At 50.8% G+C, this 25032-nt stretch overlaps 1 protein-coding gene across 1 annotated transcript; it reads left to right on the top strand.

The window, feature by feature from the left end:
* Nucleotides 1-1019: 1019 nt before the first annotated feature.
* On the top strand, nt 1020-22662 carry MOGAT2 (monoacylglycerol O-acyltransferase 2; the record flags this gene model as incomplete). Its single annotated transcript, XM_080612658.1, has 6 exons — nt 1020-1113; nt 9524-9702; nt 17149-17353; nt 20329-20503; nt 20810-21009; nt 22508-22662. The coding sequence occupies 6 exons, from the start codon at nt 1020-1022 to the stop codon at nt 22660-22662; spliced, it is 1008 nt and encodes a 335-aa protein (XP_080468784.1).
* Nucleotides 22663-25032: the final 2370 nt, after the last annotated feature.

Genomic DNA, 25032 nt, shown 5'->3' with positions numbered 1-25032 from the left:
TCCACGTCTTGTCAGAGGCGTGATGTTGCTCATGTATCCCTGCCCTCAGTGAAACCCCTTTGTGTTGTTTCCTCACCTCCTTGGCTGAGATTGAAATCCTTCCACCCCATATCACTTGCAGATGCACTTGAACTGCCCATGTTTGTCCCTTCCTGCTGTGCACAGGGTGGTTTGTAGGGGAATGGGGGAAATAAAGCCTGGTTCACACACACAGATCATAGAATCCCAGGAAGGTTTGGGTTGAAGGGGCCTTAAAGCTCCTCCAGCTCCAACCCCTGCCACGGGCAGGGACACCTTCCACTGGAGCAGCTTGCTCCAAGCCCCTGTGTCCAACCTGGCCTTGAGCACTGCCAGGGATGGGGCAGCCACAGCTTCCCTGGGCAACCCATTCCAGTGCCTCAGCACCCTCTCAGTAAAGAATTTCTTCCTTAGATCCAATCTAAACTTCCCCTGTTTCAGTTTGAACCCATCACCCCTTGTCCTGTCACTACAGTCCCTGATGAAGAGTCCCTCTCCAGAATCCTTGTAGCCCCCTTCAGACACTGGAAGCTGCTCTGAGGTCTCCACGCAGCTTCTCTTCTCCAGGCTCAACAGCCCCAACTTTCTCAGCCTGGCTCCATACGGGAGCTGCTCCAGCCCCTGCTCATCCTCGTGGCCTCCTCTGGACTTGCTCCAAATGCTTCATCCTCCCCATGAACATCCAAACATTAAAGAATTTGGACATTTGAAGACAAAATTGGGTCCAGAAAGGAGTTTATTTCCCAAGTCTGGGTGGTAAAGCAGGAGCTCCTCACCATCTAACCACATGCTGAGTCACATTGGCACAAAACAGGTTACACCTCCCGGCAGCCTCCTTCTCCTCCCCATACAGGAGGGTGGCTGCAGGCAGCCACCGCCACCAGCACTGTACATTGCCCAATCCCCTCTCCTGTGAGGCTGGGTAAATATTGACTTTGCACTTTGCATTCACCAATTGTGGAGCTCCCTTCTCCTCCTGAGACGTGGGTGCAGAGCCCAAGATGAAGATTGAGTTTGCTCCCCTCTCCGTGCCGCTGCACAGGAGGCTTCAGACGGCATCGGTGGTTCAATGGGTCTTCAGCTTCCTAGCTCTAGGTAAGAGAAATCTTCTCCTCTGAGGAGCCAGAATAGCTTTACCCCAACTCCTTCCCTTCCCAGCTCCAGGTAGAGCAGGGTACAAAGGTCTGGAATGGAAGGAAAGTGGCATTAAAAGCGTCTTCTAGGAGCCTGCAGTGAATCCCAGGCCATGTTAGGACAAGAGATTAGGAGTAGGCATTGCATTTGCACATCTCCGTTTGTCTCACTGTGTGAAGAGGAGGATGGGAGGCTTGTTCTCGTTGAATTAGCTATCTTTTGCCCCCTTTTCTGCGTTGTTTTGTTGTTTCTGAGCACGGTGACACTGGGGAAGCGCATGGGAGCACCTACATGTCTCACACAGCACCTAAACCCATGCAGTTTCAGCTTCTCCTGCTCTGTAAGTTCAGTTGTCCTGGTCTAAAGTGCTGCCCTGCTCAGGGTCTGTCCTCAGGAATGGCATTCCCATGCTTGAGGGTGGGACAATGGGAGGAGCATGGAGGACTCTGCTTTACAACCCTGGGAATAGACACTTTGCTTTATGCACGTCCCTGCTCATCCCAAAAGGGAATTCTTACAGGGAAACCCAAGCAGGCTCGGGAAGAGACGCATTAGCAAACTGGGACCCAGACAAACCGCTGTGTGGAAGGCATCAGGTGCTGATGGAAAGGAGATACAGGCGGTTTTGGATAGGATGCATTGGGAAATAAGGAGATGGGAGATCCAGAGGTAGGCTATCAGAGTGCAAACAGTCTGAGGCCATTTACAGCCCATCAGGAGCCCAGCCGGAAGGTGACATCCCAGAGTTTTCCATTGTCATGTAAATCCTTACTCTCAGATGGGATCTGTGTGAAGCTTTTGCTTTGTTGTGGCAGGAGAGGTTTTGAATACCCCAGTACTTAGAGGCAGCAGATCTTTGTCTACGTATGGGTTCAAAACAATACCTGCAAAGAGGCATAGGCTCTGCTTCAGAGCCCTGATAAGGTTCTGAGATGGCTCCATCCAAAGTCTGCTACAGACAGCTGAATGGTCAGATCCCCACCGGTATCTGCTGGACTGGAGCACTGGGCCATACTGGTCCTGGTGGCATAGGTGTTCGAATGCTTCATGGGATAGGTTTAGCCCATGCTCAGTAATGCTTTTCCAAACTATATGCGATTCTATGTAGGCACACTTTGGGCAACAGCAGAGGGAAGGGACCATTGCTGGTGCCTGGGATAGATGGGGCTGCTTCTATTGGAAGAGAATTAGCAACATGGACATGACTGGGCAGTGCTGTTCACCCACTGAGTCAGCAAGACACGGAATCCAGGACTGGTTTGTGTTGGAAGGGACCTTAAAGCTCCTCCAGTTCCAACCCCTGCCACGGGCAGGGACCCCTTCCACTGGAGCAGCTTGCTCCAAGCCCCTGTGTCCAACCTGGCCTTGAGCACTGCCAGGGATGGGGCAGCCACAGCTTCTCTGGGCACCCTGGGCCAGCGCCTCAGCACCCTCACAGGGAAGAGCTTCCTATGGCTCTGTGGAGAAGCGTAACCAGTGTGTGCCTTTGGGCTGCTCTGGGACAAGGCAGACAGCATCCCTCTCTAGATAGATGGATAGATTGGGCAGAGAAGAGATTCAGAGCAGCCCTGCAGAGAAGGACTTGGGGGTGTTGGTCGATGAGCAAATGAACATGAGCCGGCTGCAGTGTGCGCTCGCAGCCCAGAAAGCAACCGTATCCTGGGCTGCATCAAGAGGAGCGTGACCAGCAGGTCGAAGGTGCTCCAGCCCCTGCTCATCCTCGTGGCCTCCTCTGGACTTGTTCCAACAGCTCCATGTCCTTTTTATGTTGAGGACACCAGAACTGCACACAATGCTCCAAGTGAGGTCTCCCGAGAGCAGAGCAGAGGGGCAAGATCACCTCCTGTATGGAGCCAGGCTGAGAAAGTTGGGGCTGTTGAGCCTGGAGAAGAGAAGCTGCGTGGAGACCTCAGAGCAGCTTCCAGTGTCTGAAGGGGGCTACAAGGATGCTGGGGAGGGACTCTTCATCAGGGACTGCAGTGACAGGACAAGGGGTAACGGGTTCAAACTGAAACAGGGGAAGTTTAGATTGGATCTAAGGAAGAAATTCTTTACTGTGAGGGTGGTGAGGCACTGGAATGGGTTGCCCAGGGAAGCTGTGAATGCTCCATCCCTGGCGGTGTTCAAGGCCAGGTTGGACAGAGCCTTGGGTGCCATGGTTTAGTGTGAGGTGTCCCTGCCCATGGCAGGGGGGTTGGAACTGGATGATCTTAAGGTCCTTTCCAACCCAAACTGTTCTTTCTATGATTCTACGGAGAGGAAACCCCAGGCTTGCAGCAGTGGCACAGCCAGCCGAGCTGCCCCGAAGGAGTTATGGCATGGCAGAGTACAGGGCAGTTGGTGTCATCCTGGGCTTGCATTATAGACCCTGGGACTCTTCTAGTGCAGGACTGATCCCAGATGTACTCAACCCACCGGAGAACCCCTTTCAGTAGGAGACATGGGCGTTGTTAACAGCGCAGGTGACATTTGGCCAAAGCCATGCAGCCTTGGATCCAGCTGTCCATACTGGGACATTCTGGGGTGCTCTGGAGCTCCCTCTCTGCCCCTGCACCCAGATCTCCTTCCATGGTGCCTGGATGGGATGGGATGCAGTAAAGATGTGGCCGCAGTGTTAACAAGGGATACAGCAAAACATCCCCGTTCCCAGCACAGATGCAGCTGGTCCTCACAGAGCTTTTACAGTGTTTTCCAGCAAAACAACTTGTCCTTCATGTTTTTCCCTTCTTGGTGTTGTGAACAAGCTGTCACTCGAGTTTTCAGTGCTAGAAATCACTTCTGAGCCAGCAGAAATACAGGAAATGATCAGGTGGGAGGAATGAAAAGGTAACACGGAGATGCTCGAAACACAGGCTCTGCCTCCTGCAGGGAAATGCAGCTTGTTCTGAATGAGGATGTGACCCAAAGCCACAGCTCCTCCATGGCTGCACTTCCAGACATTACTATCATCTGTGGAACAGTTTTACTTTGATTTTGGGTGGGTTTTTGTGATACTGAAGCCAAAGCAGTTAAGAAATGCCATAAGAAAGGCATTAGAGATATGATAACCAAACCCTACCGAGCGATTCCAGCTGGTTTGATCCACTTCATTATCTTTAAGCATGGAGCTTTTCACTCAAAAGCTCCCAGTTTATCCATATGGGATATCCTTCATGTCATCCCATGAGCTGCCAAACCCCGTATTATAACCCTCAGGCACAGAGATCAGACCTTCCGTGGTCAGGATTTGGCCTCTGGCTTCTCCTTTATCCTCATACAGGCTTGTGGCATCTGCTGCTAGAAAAGGGCTCCTGAAAGCACACATCAGAGTGAAGGCAGAGCTTTGCACAGCCCTTTGGCCGGGGATCCAGCAGCACTGCTTGCAGGCTGCTGTTGCTATGGTTGTGCTAATGCAGCCCCTGAGAAGCCAAGCGCAGAGCAAGGGGCTCATTCATTAGCCACAGGGTGCTGGATGACTGGAGCAGCTTGACCCCGGTGCTGGCAGGGAGCAGCAGCTCACAACAGGCAGCAGGCATTGTCCCTGCAGCTGGTTTCCTCGAGGATGCTCCTAGTAAAGGGCACGGAGACAAAAGGAGACGTTCGCTTCAGACACAGGCAGCTGATTGGAGGAGTGTGCACGGTGAAAGGATGCGATGCAGGGCATGGAGTGGGGACCACATCGCCTTCCTGCTGCAGGATCCTAGTACTGACAAGTGCCCCCTCCTAATGCAGTGGAGCCAGGCTTCTAACACCTAAAGTATTCCAGTGTGTAAAGGGACCCACAAGAAACCTGGAGAGGGGCTTTGGACAAGGGCCTGTAGGGACAGGCCAAGGGGAATGGCTTTAACCTGCCCGAGGGGAGACTGAGATGAGCTCTTAGGCAGAAGCTCTTCCCTGTGAGGGTGCTGAGGCGCTGGCCCAGGGTGCCCAGAGAAGCTGTGGCTGCCCCATCCCTGGCAGTGTTCAAGGCCAGGTTGGACACAGGGGCTTGGAGCAAGCTGCTCCAGTGGAAGGGGTCCCTGCCCGTGGCAGGGGTTGGAGCTGGAGGAGCTTTGAGGTCCTTTCCAAACCAAACCAGGCTGGGATTCGGTGATTCTATGACTCTACAAGCCACTGAAATCAGCAGGTGATGCCCAAAGCAGCTGCCTCTCTCATTCCCAGTCTCCATGGACTTGGGCAACAGCATCCATCCAGATGCACCATGCAGAAGCATTACTGTGCAGCTGAACCCCTGCAGACAAACCCAGCGCAGAGGCAGGAGACCTGTTCATGTCGCCTCTGCAGATCCAGCATACAGCACCCAGCCTTTGGACCCTTGCAATGAGCAGGGTTGGCTCAAAGGGCACATGGTGCCAGCGCAAGTCAGGCCTCTTGAGTGTAGTCCATAGGCTGGGACAGCCTCTGTGCAGGCTGCCACTGTCAGGGCTGGCGCTGGGGATCTCAGCAATATGCATCTTGGAAACCCTTCTGACAAGTGCAATAAGGACCTGACTCGCTCTGGGGCTGCTGTGATGCCAAAAAAGCTCTCTCAATAGGCTGTTGTTTTCCCTGTTTTGGGCTGAATGAGCAAATGCTGGGTTAGTAGCAATGGGACATGAATCCTGTTTGGATTTGGCCAGGGAAGTCCTCCATGTGCTTTGTAGCTATGGCTCACTTGGAGCTCATGGCATATACATAGAATCACAGAATCCCAGACTGGTTTGGGATGAAGGGACCTTAAAGCTCCTCCAGTTCCAACCCCTGCCATGGGCAGGGACCCCTTCCACTAGAGCAGCTTGCTCCAAGCCCCTGTGTCCAACCTGGCCTTGAACACAAGTTGGAACTTAAGGTCCTTTCCAACCAAAACCATTCCATGATTCTGTGATTATGGGGGCAGAAAAGTGGAAGGTAGACACTATAGTGATGCTATGGCTGAATTCTAAAGGTTATTCTCCCACCTGTCCCCTAAAGAGTACCTCAAAGGCAGTGAGGCAGAGCCATGCTATAACCACATCTCATTGCCTTTGGTGTGCCTGATATTCCCATCCTCACCAAAGAACTTGTTCCCATGACCAAACTGGGGTTGGAACTGGATGATCTTTAAAGTCCCTTCCAACCCGAAGTATTCCGAGATGCTAAGCTGGAGCATTTGTCTGGCTCTGCAGAGCCCTGGCAGCTAATGGGCTTCAAGGATGGGCTTCTAATGACTGACTCGCAGACTTCCCCCATCCCCGTCCTGACACAGGCGGCCATCCCTTCCAGTGTCATTTCCGAGATCCAACAGCCCTTTGCGGGCACACAGGCTGGGCTTTGCCCCCAGAGGGGAGTTGTCTGCTGAGGTTCCCTGGCCAGGAGCCTAATGCCATGCTCAAGATATCCCTTAAAGTGCTTGTCTGGCAGCCAGCCCACAAAATGACGAGTTGCGTGCAGGAAAGCAGATGCTGAGGAAATGTGGCTCTCATCCAAGCAGCTCTGAATGGTCCCCAGCCAAGGAGGGACAGGCAAGAAACCCTCCTTATTCCTCATTTGCCCCTTGGGGTTGTTGCCCCTTGGGGTTGCACTCAAAGGGAAGAAAGCAACGATCGTGGGGAATGTAGAATCCCAGACTGGTTTGGGTTGAAGGGACCCTAAAGCTCATCCAGCTCCAACCCCTGCTCACAGGGAAGAGCTTCTGCCTTATCTCCAACCTGAACTTGCCCTGTTTCAGTTCGCCCTTTGTCCTATCACTGCAGTCCCTTTCCAGCATCCTTGTAGTATTTTATAAGCATAGAAAGCAAAATGAACTGAATATTGAGGGAAGGTCTCTGTGTGCAAATTCTGCCCTGAAATAAGACAAAAGTTGACTTGCGAATGAATAGAGGGAGAAATAAATAACTCTATCATTGCACGATAAAGCCTCACTTGGATAATAAGTGCTTCATGCCGCAGAGCACTCTTTGAGCTTTGCACGGTACAATAAAGAGGCAATACAGTATTGGCCACTTTTGCAGCAGACCTGATGACCCAGCTCCCATGTGCAGTAAAAGTGCAACCTCTGCATTGTTCCTCAAGCAGAGTTCATGTCTCATGTGGACCCTGGAGCTTGGTTTCATGCTCTGGGCTGTTTTCCTCAAGAGTTATAAAGATGGTGTGTGTGGCATTTGAAAGGAGTGGCACCAGGCATGAGCAGTGATTTGTTCTGACCTGGAAGGTGCATTGTGAGTTGAACTTGTTGCTCTGTTGCACTGAGTCCCCATGCTCTGTGCTAGTGCTGACCCAGGCACAGTGTCTCTACCTACATGAGGACATCAGATCCCATTTCAGCTTTAAGGAGATTTAAGGCTCCGAGGAGACCTTAGAGCAGCTCCAGTGCCTAAAGGGGCTGCAGGAAACCTGGAGAGGGGCTTGGGACAAGGGCCTGTAGGGACAGGCCAAGGGGAATGGCTTTAACCTGCCAGAGGGGAGACTGAGATGAGCTCTTAGGCAGAAGCTCTTCCCTGTGAGGGTGCTGAGGCGCTGGCCCAGGGTGCCCAGAGAAGCTGTGGCTGCCCCATCCCTGGCAGTGTTCAAGGCCAGGTTGGACACAGGGGCTTGGAGCAAGCTGCTCCAGTAGAAGGTGTCCCTGCCTGTGGCAGGGGTTGGAGCTGGATGAGCTTTAAGGTCCCTTCCAACACAAACCAGTCTGATTCTATGCTTCCCATGATCATGCCAGGGTTTTAGAAAGGGGCAGAGATTTATTTTTACATGCAAAGCTCTGGGATAAGGGGACTTGTCACCAAAACCAGGACTAAAAAATAGAGCTACTAATTTATCCTAAGTAAACAGCAAATACAAGGTTGTCTTACATGAGAGCATCATAAACCTTTTCCCTCATCGGCCTGAGCTGAGATGAGCTGGATAGAGCAGGAGTCAGGTGGCTCCCAAGGATGACACTCCAGGTCTCAGAGGATGAGGGCATGGATGCACCTGCCTGAACTGGAAGCTGAACAGGGCATTTCCATCCTCACATCCTTCAGCCCTGAGTGCTGGATCTGTGATGAAGACCCTGAGAAGAACATTATATAGAACCCACCACACAGGATGGAATCCATGAGCTGGGGAAGGCAAAGGGCTTCGATCCATGGGGTATTTTAGTCTCCCCCTTCCCCAGACAGCACCAAGTCTTCCAGAGGAGCAGATGAAGAGGACACAGCTCTTCCCAGGCACTTCTTAGGGTATCTGCTTTACTAAGTAGGCATTGGGTGGCCACAGCAGCAATTCCCCATCATTGCAGACTTTGGTGGGATTTGATGCACCAAGCGATTCCTGTCTGCACACACTTTTCTTCTCTTGTTCCCATGCCAAGACAGGGCATGAAGGAGATGGAAGGTGGAGGGAAAATCTGATCACTGACTGGAAGCAGCTCAGAAAAGTCTTTAATGGCTTGGGAAGGTCCCAAATCATTAATGTCTGCAGGAATGAAATGAACCATTCTTCTAAAATCAGTGATGACAGAGAACTGGAAAGGCTGAAATTCCTCTAGAGGCCAGGATTAGAGCTGAAAGTGAACCCAAGGAGTGGAGGAAAAGGTCCAAAATCAGTAAGAAATAACTCAATAAAGAGTAAAATCTTATATATGGGCAGATAAGACATTAAAAATCAAGGACAATTCAAATGGTGACTCATTAGCTCAGGACAAAGCTGTTGGGGACTGTACAGACAGGGCACAGTGCCCTGTTCTGCTGCCACTTCAAGGTGCCGGGTGTCATCAGGGCGTCTTAACAGGAGGTTTGGGGTAAAACAGGGACATTGTCATTGCAGGGATCAGTCTGACTCCAAAGAAAAGCCAGACAGCAAAAGGATAGGGCTCTGATCCACAAGGAAAAGTGAGGTTCTTGTGGGGAAAGGAAGACATGGTGGGCTTTGAGAAATAGGTGATTGCTGCAAGGAGGGGGCTTGGTTTCCTCTCCAGGGTATAGATAGGAAAGAAACCTTCTCTGCATCAAAGATGCCTTCACAATGATAAAGTAACCCAGCTGTAAGCCCCGTGATGGGCTCCGTCCCAGCATCAGAGTCCCTCCAAGTGCATCATTAGAGAGGGACTCTTCATTAGGGACTGTAGGGATAGGACAAGGGGTGATGGGTTCAAACTGAAACAGGGCAAGTTCAGGTTGGATCTAAGGCAGAAGCTCTTCCCTGTGAGGGTGCTGAGGCGCTGGCCCAGGGTGCCCAGAGAAGCTGTGGCTGCCCCATCCCTGGCAGTGTTCAAGGCCAGGTTGGACACAGGGGCTTGGAGCAAGCTGCTCCACTGGAAGGTGTCCTTGTGCATGGCAAGGGTTGGAGCTGGATGAGCTTTAAGGTCCCTTCAACACAAAGCAGGCTGGGGTTCTATGACCATTCCTCTCCCGAAGCCCACCTGATCCAACTGCCACCTCACCACTGGTTTTTCCCTCAGCACAGTGCTGCACAGCCGCCTTCATCGCCCTCTTCTTCACCCGTTTTTGGCTGCTCTGTGTCCTCTATGCCGTGTGGTGGTTCAAAGACAGGGAGAAACCCAGCAAGGGTGGGAGGCGGATCCATGCCGTCCGGAACAGCGTCGTCTGGAGGTACATGAGGGACTATTTCCCCATCACGGTAAGTGCTGCTGATTCCGTAAGCACTGGTTCCATAGGGACCGCCTTTGTCTTTGGTGTTTGGAGGCAGTTTGGGGCAAGGACTTCTGGCACGGGGTTCTGGGAGGTCAGTGTTGAAGGATCATCTGTCCATCATTTTGTATCCAGTATCTGAAGAGGGCTGTATCTAGAAGGATTCTGGAGAGGGACTCTTCATCAGGGACTGCAGTGACAGGACAAGGGGTAACGGGTTCAAACTGAAACAGGGGAAGTTCAGGTTGGATCTAAGGAAGAAATTCTTTACTGAGAGGGTGCTGAGGCACTGGAATGGGTTGCCCAGGGAGGTTGTGAATGCTCCATCCCTGGCGGTGTTCAAGGCCAGGTTGGACAGAGCCTTGGGTGCCATGGTTTAGTGTGAGGTGTCCCTGCCCATGGCAGGGGGTTGGAACTGGATGATCTTAAGGTCCTTTCCAACCCAAACCATTCTGTGATTCTATCATCTTCCCAGGTCTCAGATTGCTGCAGACTCAGTATAGAAGAAGACCACTATTTTTGCAATCACATCCTTTAATCATCTGCCATTGAGTTTCTTTGCTTTTTGCATGGCAGAAAGTGATGCTGAGGACCTGCTGTGGGTTACATATGGCAAATCTCTGAGATTAATTTTAAATATGATTTGAGGAATGGCTGAGGGACCTGGGGGGTTCAGTGTGGAGAAGAGAAGGCTCAGGGGGGACCTGATGGCTCCCTACAAGTGCCTGAGAGGAGGATGGAGCCAGGAGGGGCTGGGCTCTGCTCCCAAGGAACAAGGGATGGGACAAGAGGAACCGGCCTCAAGCTGCACCAGGGCAGGTTTAGATGGAGCTGAGGAACAATTCCTGCCCCAAAGGGTGCTCAGGCATTGGAACAGGCTGCCCAGGGCAGGGCTGCAGGCACCGTCCCTGCAAGGGTTCACACCCCGTGGAGACGAGGCCTCAGTGCCATGGGGCAGTGGTGGCCCTGGCAGTGCTGGGGAATGGTTGGACTGGATGAGCTTAAAGGGCTTTTCCAACCTGGTTGATCCCATGATTCTTCAGGATGAGCTTGAAAACAAGGCCCCCAAAAGGTTTATCATAACCTTATGGGGAGGAATGGGAACACATTTCAGGAAAGCTTGTGGGGAGTTTTGTCATAAGGGACAGGTTATATGTTATGACATTTAATAGGAAACACAAAATGGGTTCCTAATAAATTATTCTCAAGCTTGCCTTAGAAGATGCTAGAATCCATGAGCTATTTGATAGGCTGTAATGATTACATGCAATATAGACTCTGTAAATTATTCCTGGCCATAAGCTGCTGCCTGGGCAGTGTCCAACCAACCTCTCTGCTAAATCTTGGCTGCCCACTCAGCCCAACAACAATTCTTCTCCCACTCCCCTGTAAGGACATGGAAACCCCTTCTGAACCCCACGGTGCAGTGTCTGTCCTTCCTTTCCGGGGTGCAGGACCGTAAGACCGTAAGACCTTTACCACTAAGACCAATAGAGGGAGTGTGGCTACTGGGATTGAAGGCCAGGGAGGTTCCCTGTAGCCTTTCTGATGGCTGATATGGGAGAAGTCAGAGGAGGGTGCACAAAAGGACATCAGAAACCAAACTATGATGACAAGAGTATTATAACCAAGCAATGACATAATGCTATTTCCCAAAGACAGTTTCTCAGTCTTATGCACTTTCTAAGCCAGAATATAAGATTTAGCATCCCTTTCGGAATGCATTTGCCACTATATGATGGAAAAACATTTGGCATCCCCAGCATCCTGCAGCAAGGATTTCCCCAGGTGAACCACACAATGTGAAGACCTCCCTGCTCCCTGCTTGTTTCAATCGAACCTCCATGGTTAGCCCATGCAAATCCTGCCCCACATACCCAGGGCGTTCCTGGTTTTATACTCTGTTATATCCCACATGTGCCAGCTTTTTTCCCAGTTAAAACCCCAGATGTGTTTGCTTGCTTGCATGGAAAGGATTTCATTTCCTATCACTGAGCATGAGCTGATTTGTGCCTAGCGGAGTGGAAGTTAAGCTTTTGAAATATTGCTTTAACCATCCTGTACACTGCTGTCACTGGGAGCTAAGCTGAGCTTTTGGTCTGAACATGCACAGCTGGACCTCCCCTTTAGAATCACTGACTCCTAGAATGGTTTGGGTTGGAAGGGACCTTAAAGCTCCTCCAGTTCCAACCCCTGCCACGGGCAGGGACCCCTTCCACTGGAGCAGCTTGCTCCAAGCCCCTGTGTCCAACCTGGCCTTGAACACTGCCAGGGATGGGGCAGCCACAGCTTCTCTGGGCACCCTGGGCCAGCGCCTCAGCACCCTCACAGGGAACAGCTTCTGCCTAAGAGCTCATCTCAGTCTCCCCTCGGGCAGGTTCAAGCCATTCCCCTTGGCCTGGCCCTACAGGCCCTTGTCCCAAGCCCCTCTCCAGCTTTCCTGCAGCCCCTTTAGGCACTGGAGCTGCTCTAAGGTCTCCCCTTCAGGAGCCTTCTCTTCTCCAGGCTGAACAACCCCACTTCCCAAATCCCCATCCAGCACAGGGGCAAAAGGGGAGTGGGATTTAGGGACATGGACCCAAGTGGGCACCCACCTCCCTGGGCTGTACTTGTGCACAGATTGAGTTTGTTCACCCCTGCAGAATCAGTCATTCAGGGAAGATTCAACGTGTCTCCTAATCCTCCAGATCCCAGCAGCGCACTCATCCTGGCCAAGCACCAGTGGTTGGAGGCAGGAGGAGCTGCCTGTTGTATGGTAGGAAGTGGCTTTAAATGCTGCCTGTAAAGGATTCCTGGGCATGTTTGCAGTCATGGAAGCAGAAAGACGTTGGGATGAGCATCTGTTTTCTGGGGATCTGAGCATCATGAATTCGCACAGTGCTGCAGTGTCTGGCACATGGGATTGGGCAGGCTCTGAGCACAATGTGTGCAAGCAGCACCCTCTGCTGATATCACCCTTGTGCAAGTAGCGCTGCGGCTTGGGTTATTCCTGTTGGAGATGGACGGCTTTTAGTTAGGGGTTTGCTATAGGATCAGGCAGGATCTGAATAATGTGAGTGGTTTTAAAAGGGAAAGGCCAAGAAAGCAGTGAGAATTCCAGGTGAAGTCCAGTGCAATGCCCAGGAAAGTTATCTTTGCTTCATCCCCCTCTATTTTTAATAGAATCATGGAATGGTTTGGGTTGAAGGGACCTTAAAGCTCATCCAGGCCAACCCCCTTATGTTTACTTACGGGTTCCTTCATAGTAATTTATCAGCACATCTTTATTAGGAAGGATGCGCTCAGCATTACAGTCAAAACAAACTTCTTCCTCTCATGGCCATGGGAATGCGCATCTTCGCTGCTGCTTCCTCCCATCCCCATCATCTCCTGATACTGTAAAACCCCTGTCACCAGCCTCCCTCATACAGCCAGGGTGTTTTGGTACCCTCAGCTGAGGAGAGCCATGAATGTGCAGAAGATGAGGACGAGGGTGAAATGGGGAAAGCATAAGCTTGACAAGATCCATCTCTACTGTGGTCCCCAAGCAGAAGTCACCATCCTTCTTGCTGACTATAAGTTGGGGTTGGATGCTTGGTTTAGACAAGACATTTCACCTTTACACCACACAACCTGGATTGCAAGTTAAATCTATCAGCTGGAAGCTATAATTAAGGTCTTAGAGGGACAAATTCTGTCTCTGGGTGCTGTCATTGTTCAGAGCAACCCCAGCAGGCACCATCTTAGCAGCTGTATTCAGTGCAGCCTGAAAAGTGCCTTTTACGTGGCCAAGGTCCCTGTGGCCTTCACTGCGCTGTTTTTCCCCTTCTGAAGAGCCACAAGACATATTTCACCAGCCTTGGGGTTATCTAAGTGTCAGTTGGACCTTAATATCTATAGCAACTGGCAGAGTTCCAACCTGTGTCATTGTGCTTGGGGACAGGCTACATTGGGCTTCTTTGTTAGCATAACTAAAATGAATTATTAGAGAACTAGTTGAACCCTAGGAGCTGTGATTTGGGATGGCTCTGTCCCATAGCTCATTCATTCTCATAACTGCATAAACCATGACGGGGGTTGTTTGAGGGTATATTGTGCTTCTGGGGAGGCACAAGGCATTGCAGAGGGGGAAGAGCTCCACTTCATGTGAACCCAACCCCACCAGGAATGTTTTCCTTCTTTTCATGGAAGAATGGTGTTATTTGTGACTGGGGGTTTTGTGTCACGGCCCATGATGTTAAATAGCACTGCTGGTCTTTGCTTCCTTCTGTTGGCTGAAGGAGAGATGAGGGGTTCTTAGGGCAAAAGCAAGACACGGCCAAATGGCCCAGAGCCACAACTCTGTCCTTCCTGAGGAACTCCTCTGTCCTGCTCTTGACCCTCTCTTCTTTGACCTTAAGGAAGAGAGAGGCCATGGTTGAGGTCAGGTCCACCAGAGGACTGTGTCCCACCATAAGGATAAGGATAAAGGAGATGCTACAAGACTGCCAAAAGCAGCATCACACAAGAGCAGGGGAGGACTTGGGCTTTCTGGAGCTGCCATCCTCATCCAGAACTGGGAATGAGGGTGGCGAAGTCCCATCCAAACTGGACCCCTTCCACTGGAGCAGCTTGCTCCAAGCCCCTGTGTCCAACCTGGCCTTGAACACTGCCAGGGATGGGGCAGCCACAGCTTCTCTGGGCACCCTGGGCCAGCGCCTCAGCACCCTCACAGGGAAGAGCTTCTGCCTAAGAGCTCATCTCAGTCTCCCCTCGGGCAGGTTCAAGCCATTCCCCTTGGCCTGGCCCTACAGGCCCTTGTCCCAAGCCCCTCTCCAGCTTTCCTGCAGCCCCTTTAGGCACTGGAGCTGCTCTCAGGTCTCCCCTTCAGGAGCCTTCTCTTCTCCAGGCTGCCCCAGCCCAGCTCTCTCAGCCTGGCTCCAGAGCAGAGGTACACATTGATGGGGCATCCTGAGATGAGAAACTGGCCTTGTCTCACCAAGGCAACTTTGCCTCAACCACTTGTTTACTCACGGACCAGCCTGGCTGCACCCTTGAGTCCTTTGACAATGATTAAAACTTCAACTCACCCAGAAAGCCTAAAGCAGCAAATGCCATCCAGTGGGTAAGGAGACGCCAACCCAGCCAAGGCAGGAGGGAGGAGATTCCCACTCCTCTGCACCTCAACCCCGGCCCCATTGGGCTCTTCAGTGCAGGAGAGTTGGGCTGTCTGGTGTCAAGCATTAACTTCCCTGGCAGTCTGGGAACAGAGGCTGACCTCTGGCAGGAAGACAGGGAAGAAGTGAACCAACACTGGGAACAATAAGTGGAAGGATTGAGCTTCTGTGTTAAACAGTTTCCAGAGGGAGATTTTCCAGGCTTAGAGTCCAGGGGCTTGACCAAAGTCAAGACCAAAGTCTCTCCTCTGCTGCAGACCATAGAATCATAGAATGGCTTGGGTCAAAGGGACCTTTAAAGTTCATCTAGTCCAACCCCCCTGCAATGAGCAGGGACAGCTTCAAATAGGTCAGATTTCCTTGTACAAGCTCTTTGGTTTCTATTTAAGTCCTGCCCGTGTTATCCTAATGGGAGCAGCCACTATGACAAAATGAGGACCTTCTCTCCCATCCTTTCCTTATGCCTGGAAGGAGCCCAGTTTACAAACCTAACAGAGGCAAATTCAACTTGGTCTCTAAGATGCGATCAGAGCTATTGCAGGGACAACTCTTGCATTATAATGCAGGAAACATTAACGAGAGCACCAGCACATTGGGATGTCTCCTAGGGAGGGCTTTTAAGGTGTCTTATCACAGGTGAACTCCCATTGAAGCAGTCTGCACAGCTCAGTGGGTACCCTGAGTTCAACTCTTCATTATCAAAGGGGATGCTGTGACCTTGGGTTACAACTGAGCCTGCTGTCATCCCCTCTTCTATGCTGCACACATACAGCATGGTTCCAAAACACCCGAGCATCTCACCTCCCTCCTATAAATCACACAGAGATGAAAGGCTGTTTGGAAGCACAAGATGGATGCAGGAAACATTGATGTAAGCTGAAATGACTCAAAGGAGGCAGGGGCCCCAGGCACTCAGTAACTCAGCCATCTGCCCCTCTTCCTGCTTAGGTACCTCTGCACTGGCCAGCAATGGAACTCTTGTTTGTCCATTCCTCTCATTAGGAGCAGGCGCTTGAATGGGCACATGTGTACAGTCAACAGAGCCTTAGGACAGAGGGGAAATTAGCCACAATGGAAGAAAGCAAAATGCACCCTCGTGATTAACCTGTGGTTCTGGCTGCTTCTAGGAAAACAGATGGACCATTAGCTGCTCCAGAGGGAGGATGGGACCAGGGTGCTGGAGGGGTGACGTGGTAAAAGGCGCTGGGCTTTGGTCCTTCTTGAGCACAGGGGCTGTTGAGTTGAGTGGAAATGCATGGTGGCTCTGTTAGGGTTAACCTTGGGCGGGTTCATCCTTCCCTGGTGCTGTGAGCATCCTCGGCACCCACAGGAATCATTCAGTTTTGACCGCTTCTGTTGGGTTATACACGTGCTGGCTGGTGTAGGCATGGCAGGGTCTTCCCAGTGGCATAGCTGGAGGGTGAGTTTGTCACAGCAGGCCCTCTCCTCTGGGGAAGTCCATAGCAAGTGTAACCCACAGAGTCCAAATCCTCGTTGTGCCTTATCTCCCTTTAATCATCCCCTCCTCTGCTGTCCCATGTAGGATCTCCCAGGCTTCAAACCCAGTAGCAGATTGGCTGAGTGTTTCATCTAGCTGCTTAGGTAGCCTTCAAGGGCAGTGCCTGCAATCCATGCTGTCCATCCCTATACACTGGACACAGGCATTTCCCATTCCCTTTTCCCAGTAAAACTGCAGCAACCTTGGGCAGGCATCCAATCATAGAAGTGCAGAATCCCAGGTTGAAGAGACCTCAAGGATCATCCAGTCCAACCTTTCCAGGTAAAGCATGACCCAGACTGGATGCCCAGCACCCTGTGCAGCCCAGTCTTAGCAGTGTCCAACACTGGGGAGTCACCACTTCCCTGGGGAGATTGTTCCAGTAGTGGTTGTTATCACTGGAAAAGTTTTCCTCTTGTGTCCAATGGGAATCTCCCCAACAGTAACTTGTGCCCATCATCCCTCGGCTTTCCCATGGGACTCCTTGTCAAAAGGGAGTCTCCATCTTCTCTTGTAGCCACCCTGGCACATGGATCAGGTCTCCCTGAGCCTTCCCTTCTCCAACTGAACAGTCCCAGCTCTCTCAGCCTTTCCTCACACATTGCCCAGACCTTGGACCATCTTTGTGGCCCTTCTCTGGCCCCTCTCCAACCCATCCACATCTTGTTTGTACAGCAGGAACAAAACTATGCCACAAACCCCCCTCCAAGAATCCTCCATCTGCTCTCCGTAGCCAATGCTCCATCCCCATAAGGCGACAGCACTAACTCATGGCCTCTTTTTGCTTCCATCTGGTGTGCAGCTGGTGAAGACGGTGGAGCTGGACCCTAGGCAGAACTACCTGATGGGATTTCATCCCCATGGGGTCCTGGCAGCTGGAGCCTTTCTCAATTTCTGCACGGAGGCATCGGGCTTTTCCACGCTCTTCCCGGGCATCACCCCACACCTGATGATGCTCTCCATGTGGTTCCGCGTCCCCTTCTTCAGGGACTACCTGATGAGTGGAGGTAAGCAGAGAAACAGCACAAGCCAACCCCTCTGGCAAGTGGTGGGACGGGTGGGGGAACAGGGGATGAAGACACAAAGGGAAGAGGAGTCAAGGGTCTGTTCGTCCTTATCTGTTGGTGATGGATCCCATGTACCTTATGGATTCCATTGCGAAGAATGCGAGAAGACACCAGCTAACTGTGTTTGCTAAAACCCTACTGCAGCATTTATTGATGTACTTGAAAAGGTGAATACACAGTCAGAAAAGTCCTGTATTCTAAGCAACACTAGTTCATGGTAAAATCACAGAATCCCAGATTGGATTGGGTTGGAAGGGACCTTAAAGCTCATCCAGCTCCAACCCCTGCCATGGGCAGGGACACCTTCCACTAGAGCAGCTTGCTCCAAGCCCCATCCAGCCTTCAACAAATATGAATTGTTGGTTTATTTTTAAGCTACTGAATACTCTTTGTGCCATGAATAGGCTAAGAATGGGTTTCTTGTGGATTTCTTGGAGCTTCTCTCTCCTGTAGTTAGATTTCATTCAGCACTGAAAATTGCTCTAATACCTTTTGATTTTTGCTCTGAACAAGAGGCAATAGGCATAAGCCATAGAAAGGTCCACCTGAACATGAGGAAGAACTTCTTTACTGTGGGGGTCACTGAGCATTGGAATAGAATCACAGAATCATAGAATCAGTGAGGTCAGAAAAGCCCTTTAAGCTCATCCAGTCCAACCATTCCCAGCACTGCCAAGGCCACCACTAACCCATGGCACTGAGGCCTCGTCTCCACGGGCTGTGAACCCTTGCAGGGACGGTGCCTGCAGCCCTGCCCTGGGCAGCCTGTTCCAATGCCTGAGCACCCTCTGGGGCAGGAATTGTTCCTCAGCTCCATCTAAACCTGCCCTGGTGCAGCTTGAGGCCGGTTCCTCTTGTCCCATCCCTTGTTCCTTGGGAGCAGAGCCCAGCCCCTCCTGGCTCCATCCTCCTCTCAGGCACTTGTAGGGAGCCATCAGGTCCCCCCTGAGCCTTCTCTTCTCCACACTGAACCCCCCAGGTCCCTCAGCCCTTCCCCATCACACTTGGGCTCCAGGCCCTGCACCAGCTCCAGTGCCCTTCTCCGAACCTACTCCAGCAGCTCACATAGGTTGCTCAGAAAGGTTGTGGAGTCTCGTTCCCTGGAGATATTTAGGAGCGCTATGGAAAAAATCCTGAGCAATGTGCTGTGGATGACCCTGACTGAGGTTAGACCAGATAACATTCAGTGGTCGCTTCCAATCTCGGCCATTCTGTAAGTGTATAAGAGAGGATGCAAAAGCAGCTCACACTGTGGCAAAACTACATGGCAGGAACGGAAGCAGAAATTAAAAGGAATAGGTAAAAATAGATGGAGAGAAGGGGAAAGGAGTGTGGAGAGATTTATGGGCACCAGGAAGAGATGTTGTCCTCAACATCAGAAGGACATGGAGCTGTTGGAACAAGTCCAGAGGAGGCCACGAGGATGAGCAGGGGCTGGAGCAGCTCCTGTATGGAGCCAGGCTGAGAAAGTTGGGGCTGTTGAGCCTGGAGAAGAGAAGCTGCGTAGAGACCTCAGAGCAGCTTCAGTGTCTGAAGGGGGCTACAAGGATGCTGGGGATGGACTCTTCATCAGGGACTGCAGTGACAGGACAAGGGGTAACGGGTTCAAACTGAAACAGGGGAAGTTTAGATTGGATCTAAGGAAGAAGTTCTTTACTGAGAGGGTGCTGAGGCACTGGAATGGGTTGCCCAGGGAGGTTGTGAATGCTCCATCCCTGGCAGTGTTCAAGGCCAGGTTGGACAGAGCCTTGGGTGCCATGGTTTAGTGTGAGGTGTCCCTGCTCCTGGCAAGGGGTTGGAACTGGATGATCTTAAGGTCCTTTCCAACCCAAACTATTCTATGATTCTATGACCTCCGCCTCTCAAGGGTGAGCTTGGGAAACAGCCCCTTCTGCAGCTCAATGGGCTCATCCTGTGTGTGGGATTCAATAGACTAAACACTGGCATCCAGCTCTTCCTGAGATACCCTGGGGCTGTCATCACCCTGTTTTCCACATAAACTCTGGCTCCTGCTGTTGGAAAAATATTTACATGGAGAGCAAGGGATCATAGCAGTGAGATATGGGAGAGATCTGGCCCAGGCGAGGGAAGGTTTAATCGCTGTAATGTGGGAGCTGGGTGCAGAGCTCATTTTCAGGTCCATTGAATCCATTTGACAAAGAGGTTTTAAATTGCTCCCGAAACAAGGGCTTCTTTAAAGAATCAAACCCATGTTGCTCTGTCATTTCCAAATGAAAGATTTGAGATTTTGCAAGGAAGTAACACCCAGGGACCAAATTCTGCATAAAATTCCACTTTAAATTCATATAGTCATAGAATGGTTTGGGTTGGAAAGGACCTTAAAGCTCACCCAGCTCCAACCCCTGCCATGGACAGGGACACCTTCCACCAGAGCAGGTTGCTCGAAGCCCCTTCCAACAGCATCCACTGAAACTTGTGCTTCTTTTGACCTAAAGCCAATGTTTCACTGGCTTTAGACCTGGTCAGGACTGGGTTTGGTTTCATCTGACAACCAATTGAAACAGATTTGCCCTGGGGATTGTGAGCACTTACTTCTCAGTTTAGTTTTTCCCTGATTTTTCCCTGTTTCTCACTCCTGGGCCAGACAGCAAAGGGATAACTGCATGTTCATGCCAGGCTTGGGTGACATGGGCTAGTGTGAGTTGTACCTGCCCATGGCAGGGGGTTGGAACTGGATGATCTTAAGGCCTTTTCCAACTCAAACCATTCTATCATTCCATGAATCCAGCATCTTTGAGGGCAGCTGGGCTGAGATTGCCAAAGTGTAGGAAAACTCTGACAATAAAGTGTCTAGCATCCCTTTAGAGCTGGATAATGGGTGGAAAAGGTACAGAGCAAACCACAGTCGTGTGGGTTTTACAGATATTGATGCTTTCCTCCTCTCTGCCCCTCAGGCCTTGTCTCCTCGGACAAGGAGAGCGCATCCTATGTGCTGAAGAACCCAGAGGGTGGGAATGTGCTGGCCATCATCATCGGTGGAGCACAGGAGGCGCTGGATGCTCGGCCGGGATCCTGCACCTTGCTGCTGAAGAACAGGAAGGGATTTGTCCGCCTGGCCATCGAGCATGGGTGATGCAGAGGATGGGGTCAAGAGGCCCTTAGGGAGGGATGTCCCTGCCCATGGCACGGGGGTTGGAACTGGATGATCTTAAGGTCCTTTCCAACCCTAACTATTCTGTGATTCTATGTGGCTGCTTCATGGGGTGTTCCTGCTGGTTTTAGAATCATAGAACCATGGAATGGGTTGGGTTGGAAAGGAGCTTGAGATCATTTAGTACCAACCCCCTGCAGAAGAACTATTGGAGAGGGGGAAAGGTGTTTTGGGGTGGGCTTTGCCAATCTTCATGCCCTCACACTGCGTTCAACTCCTCACAGCACCCCCCTGGTCCCCGTCTTTTCTTTTGGGGAGAATGACCTCTTTGAGCAAGTGAGAAACCCCCGGGGCTCCTGGCTGCGGAGGGTCCAGCACCGGCTCCAGAAGATCATGGGCATCTCTCTTCCCCTCTTCCATGCAAGGGGCATCTTCCAGTACAGCTTTGGGCTGCTACCCTACCGTCGGCCCGTCTACACTGTGGGTAAGTCTTTCCTTGGCCAGCACAATACAGCTACGCTCAGCCGGGCCAATGGAGGGGCCAGGGACATCACCTGGGTTGTGTTATTGTCCTGGATGGAGATGCCAGGCTGGAGCATCATGCTGTGGTGGGCTAGAAACATGCTGGCAATGAAGCATCCTCAACTGCTCATGTGTCACACTGATTTGGATCTCTGGCTTGGCCTTAAGACAAAGCCCAGGTCACCTCTGCATCAAAGCAAAGCCCCAGAGCATACACATCCATCTCATGATCTGTGTGGGATGCAGCCAAACCCAGCACAACCCAGTAATAAAAACCACTGCAATAACATTGGGTTAAACTTCTTCCAAGCCAATTTTACAAGCACAAATAGGGCAACACCTAAGCAGTTTGCAGGTTTGCTCAGTGTCCTATGCAGACACAGCTGCAACCTGCAGCCTATTTGCATGGCAAGATGTTTCCAGCAGAGATTATGCCCATAGGAGACCAAATTCAAAGCAAGTCTTTGGTTTTGAAGCATTTCTGCCTGGTTTCACCAACTCCATCCTTGCCTCATGGAGCTGTTGAAACCCATCAGCGCGGCTGATGCTGTGTGAAGTAGTCTAATGAAAGAGGCGGTTTGGAAAGGGCAGATCTCACCCCACTGATGAGGTTTGACAGCCAGCAATTACTTCTAATTGCTTTACAACCTGTTTGGATTGTCTCAAGGGGTTTATGAGCTGTGAAGTATCACAAGGGCTCTTCATTAAACTGAGGAGGAGCAGCCTTACACAATGATGAAACCCTCCCGCACTTGACAAACACAGTTTGAGTAAGAGACCAGAGCAAGGGAGGCATCACATGGACTTCATGTCCCTTGCAGGTGCCGGGTCCTGCTGCTGGTGGCTCTGGGAGATGGGAAGGAGCTTGTTCTATTGATAGGAATCAAATTAATTAGATTTACCCTTGAAAAAAGCATGATTTCATAGAGATATACGGGCACTCATAAAAACCAGATGTTTCACAAAAGCTTTAATCTGAGTAAAGTGGAAGCATCCCGGTCATTAGTGTATTTAAGTGGTCTTGGGCTCCCCTGTGCCTCAGTGTCCCCATTTGCCATGGAGATTCCCAAAACCACACGGGAACAGCTTGGAAACCCCAGCATCATTAGGATGATGTTGTCTCTATGTGCAGCACATCTGAGACGTTAGGCTGTAGGGACCGCATTGGGATGCAGTACTTTCTACATAATGCTATACAGAGGGTCTTTCGCATTAAGCAGCTTTGCAGATGGGGAAACTGAGGCAAGGATAGATGAGAACTTTGGGACCAACATCAGAGCCAGTATCTGAACCTCCATCTCCTTCTCTCCTTGGTTGTGCTACCCCCAAACTCCAGGATATGACTGGTTGTATCAATCCATCCAGTGCATCCTTGGAGACTCCAGCTCTGTGCTAAGATGTGCAAACTGTTCAGAGGGACCTGGCACTGTCTCCTCCTAATGCCTGTGTTTGTTTTCCAGTTGGGAAACCAATTCCAGTGCAGAGGAACCACAAACCCTCTGAGGAAGAGGTGGATCGAGTCCATGAGAAATACCTAAACGAACTGAGCAAGCTCTTCGAGGAGCACAAAGCTAAATATAACATCCCAGAAGACAGACACCTGGAATTCATATAGAGCTCCTCAAGCAAGGTGAAACCATGGAGATCAGGCTCCAAGTTTTCCCTTACCTCCGGAACAGCCTCAGCTTAGTCACAGTCAACATATGGTCTGTACAGTGTAGGGAGAAAGACTTGATCTTCCCATCACTAGCATGGGTGTAGGGAAAGAGTTTCCATCTTTTCTCCCTATAGGACACATAAAAGATATAAAGAAGAAGAAAGAATCCCATCTGTGGCCAGCACTACTCAAACACCCCAGCAGAAAACTCCCACTTCCAGTATGGCTTGGATGCCAGTTTCTCAAGAGATTTCCAGGGAAATAGGAATTCCCGAAGGTTTCCTTTGCATTATTTTCAGTTGGAAATGGAATTATGAGCCATAATTTCTGCTGAGTACATCTGTCTTTTTAAATACAATTTGTCTACATCAACAGATGCTCATTGCTTGCTTGTGTTCTTCACGTCTTTAGTTGCTCTGGGCTCTTTTTCCATCACCTAAACCACAGTTATCACAAAGCTCATACTTGTAGCATGGTGCTGGGTACCCACAAGAAGCATCATGATGCTGTACCCCACCGGGGCAAAAGAAATAAAGCATTTATAAAGGACAAAGGCTCATCCAGAGGGTTTTTCCTATCTGGGCTCCACTATTCCCGCTTGTCATTTAACCCCGGACACCTCTTCATGGGAACACCTTGGACTAGTCAACAGCTATGGGAGCGCTGTCTCTCTTATTTCCTAAGGACGGAGCATGGCCAGGAGATGGAAGAAGGGAGAAGTGATTCGGGTCAGGAAATATGGCTCATAAAGCCACATTTGACAGAGGATCAAGGCTTTAAGCAGCTGCTCCTTCTTGATATCCAGAACTTCACTAAACTCCGTGCTCAATGGGATTTCACAACGGGGAAGTTTTAGAGCCTTTATACCATCACCTTTTCCCTCTCCATTCCTTTCTCTTTCTCTTCCCAAATCCCATTCTCCACCTGAAAGTAGCCCCAAAATATCCCGCAGAACACATGCTCTTCCTTGGATTTATTTACCCCAAGAACTGCATTTAACAAGGAAACCACACAGAGCTGTTTCTCCATTGGCAATACCCCATTGTGACAATACTCCCTCACTGTGTTTCATTTCCTTTTCCCTTTCCTCCTGCCCTCATCAAATCACTCCACTGGATTCTTAATCTGAATGACCTGCTGCAAATCCCTGCCATTCCCAGAAAACAAGGGAACAACAGGGAGGAATTTGACGGAGCCCTTATCGACATTTCTAAACGCTGCTGTAATCCCACACTTAATCCAGTCAAACAAAGCAGGTCACCTCCTATGGTTTCTTCTTGCTTTCTATTAATAGCCTTTTCCTTTTGCCCTTAAGGATGGAGGTGCCTAAGCAGGAGGAAGATTTATTCACCAGGAATATAATTCTCTCACACCCATTTTATTTTGGTGTTCATCACGTTCCAAGCTTTATCCTGATGCCAGCTGTTTTTCCTATCCTTTCCTCTGCCTTGCCTGCAATTTGCCACCCACAGATCCCAGGAATGTTGCTGTGACCTTCTATAAACATCCTGATAGGAGTCAGTGCTAGAGGGAAGTGATGGGGATGTCCCCAGGGATGCAGTGAAAGGTGCTCTGGGGATGCTGGTGAGGACAAGGAGCTGAGGTCTTCATGCAATGGGAAACAGAGCAAGGGAGCTGCTGTTGGGGTGGAAATCAGCAGTGCAAGAGGGACACGATTTGGGGGGACATCAGATAGGTGGATGAATGCAGTGATATTGTGGGGAGGTAGAAAATGGGGAGGGAGAAGGATGCAGGGTCCAGTGCAAGGGTAGAAAGCGTTGGTACAGACCAGAGGGGTTGGATCTGTACAAGGGACAACACTGCTCCAGCCTCATGGAGAAGCCAGTGGAAGGTGTCCCTGCCTATGGCAGGGGTTGGAACTGGATGAGGTTTAAGATCCCTTCAACCCAAACCAGTCTGGGATTCCGTGATTGGAAGATGTGCTCCCCAATTGCCCACAGAGGCCAAGGGCATGCAAGAACCGAGGCAAAAGAAGACCGCAGCGCTGGAGAACAGGGGTCAAGGGAGAGTGCTGTCTATATATAACAGGCTTCATTCAAGGTCATTTTTGTCCCTCACGCTGGAACATGTCCCCGATCTCTCAGGGATCTCTATTACCCAGGAAAGCTCAGTGCTCAGAGAGGTTTGTGGTCAATATAACACTGCATATAATAATCCATAGGCATCCTTGCAGCTATTCGGGGGGCTCAGGGCAATGAGAGGACTCATCTTCTCGGGAGGCCAGAGCTGAAACACCATAAGACAAGAAGCTTTTGTGCTATTTCAGCCTCACACCGAGCTGTCCAGAGGATTAAACCTCCTCCAACG

This window comes from Psittacula echo (genome assembly GCF_963264785.1).
Source record: "Psittacula echo genome assembly, chromosome: 3".
In the NCBI taxonomy this organism is placed as follows: Eukaryota; Metazoa; Chordata; class Aves; order Psittaciformes; family Psittacidae; genus Psittacula; species Psittacula echo.
The sequence above is the reverse complement of the archived record's forward strand: the minus strand, read 5'-3'. Positions and strand labels throughout refer to the sequence as shown.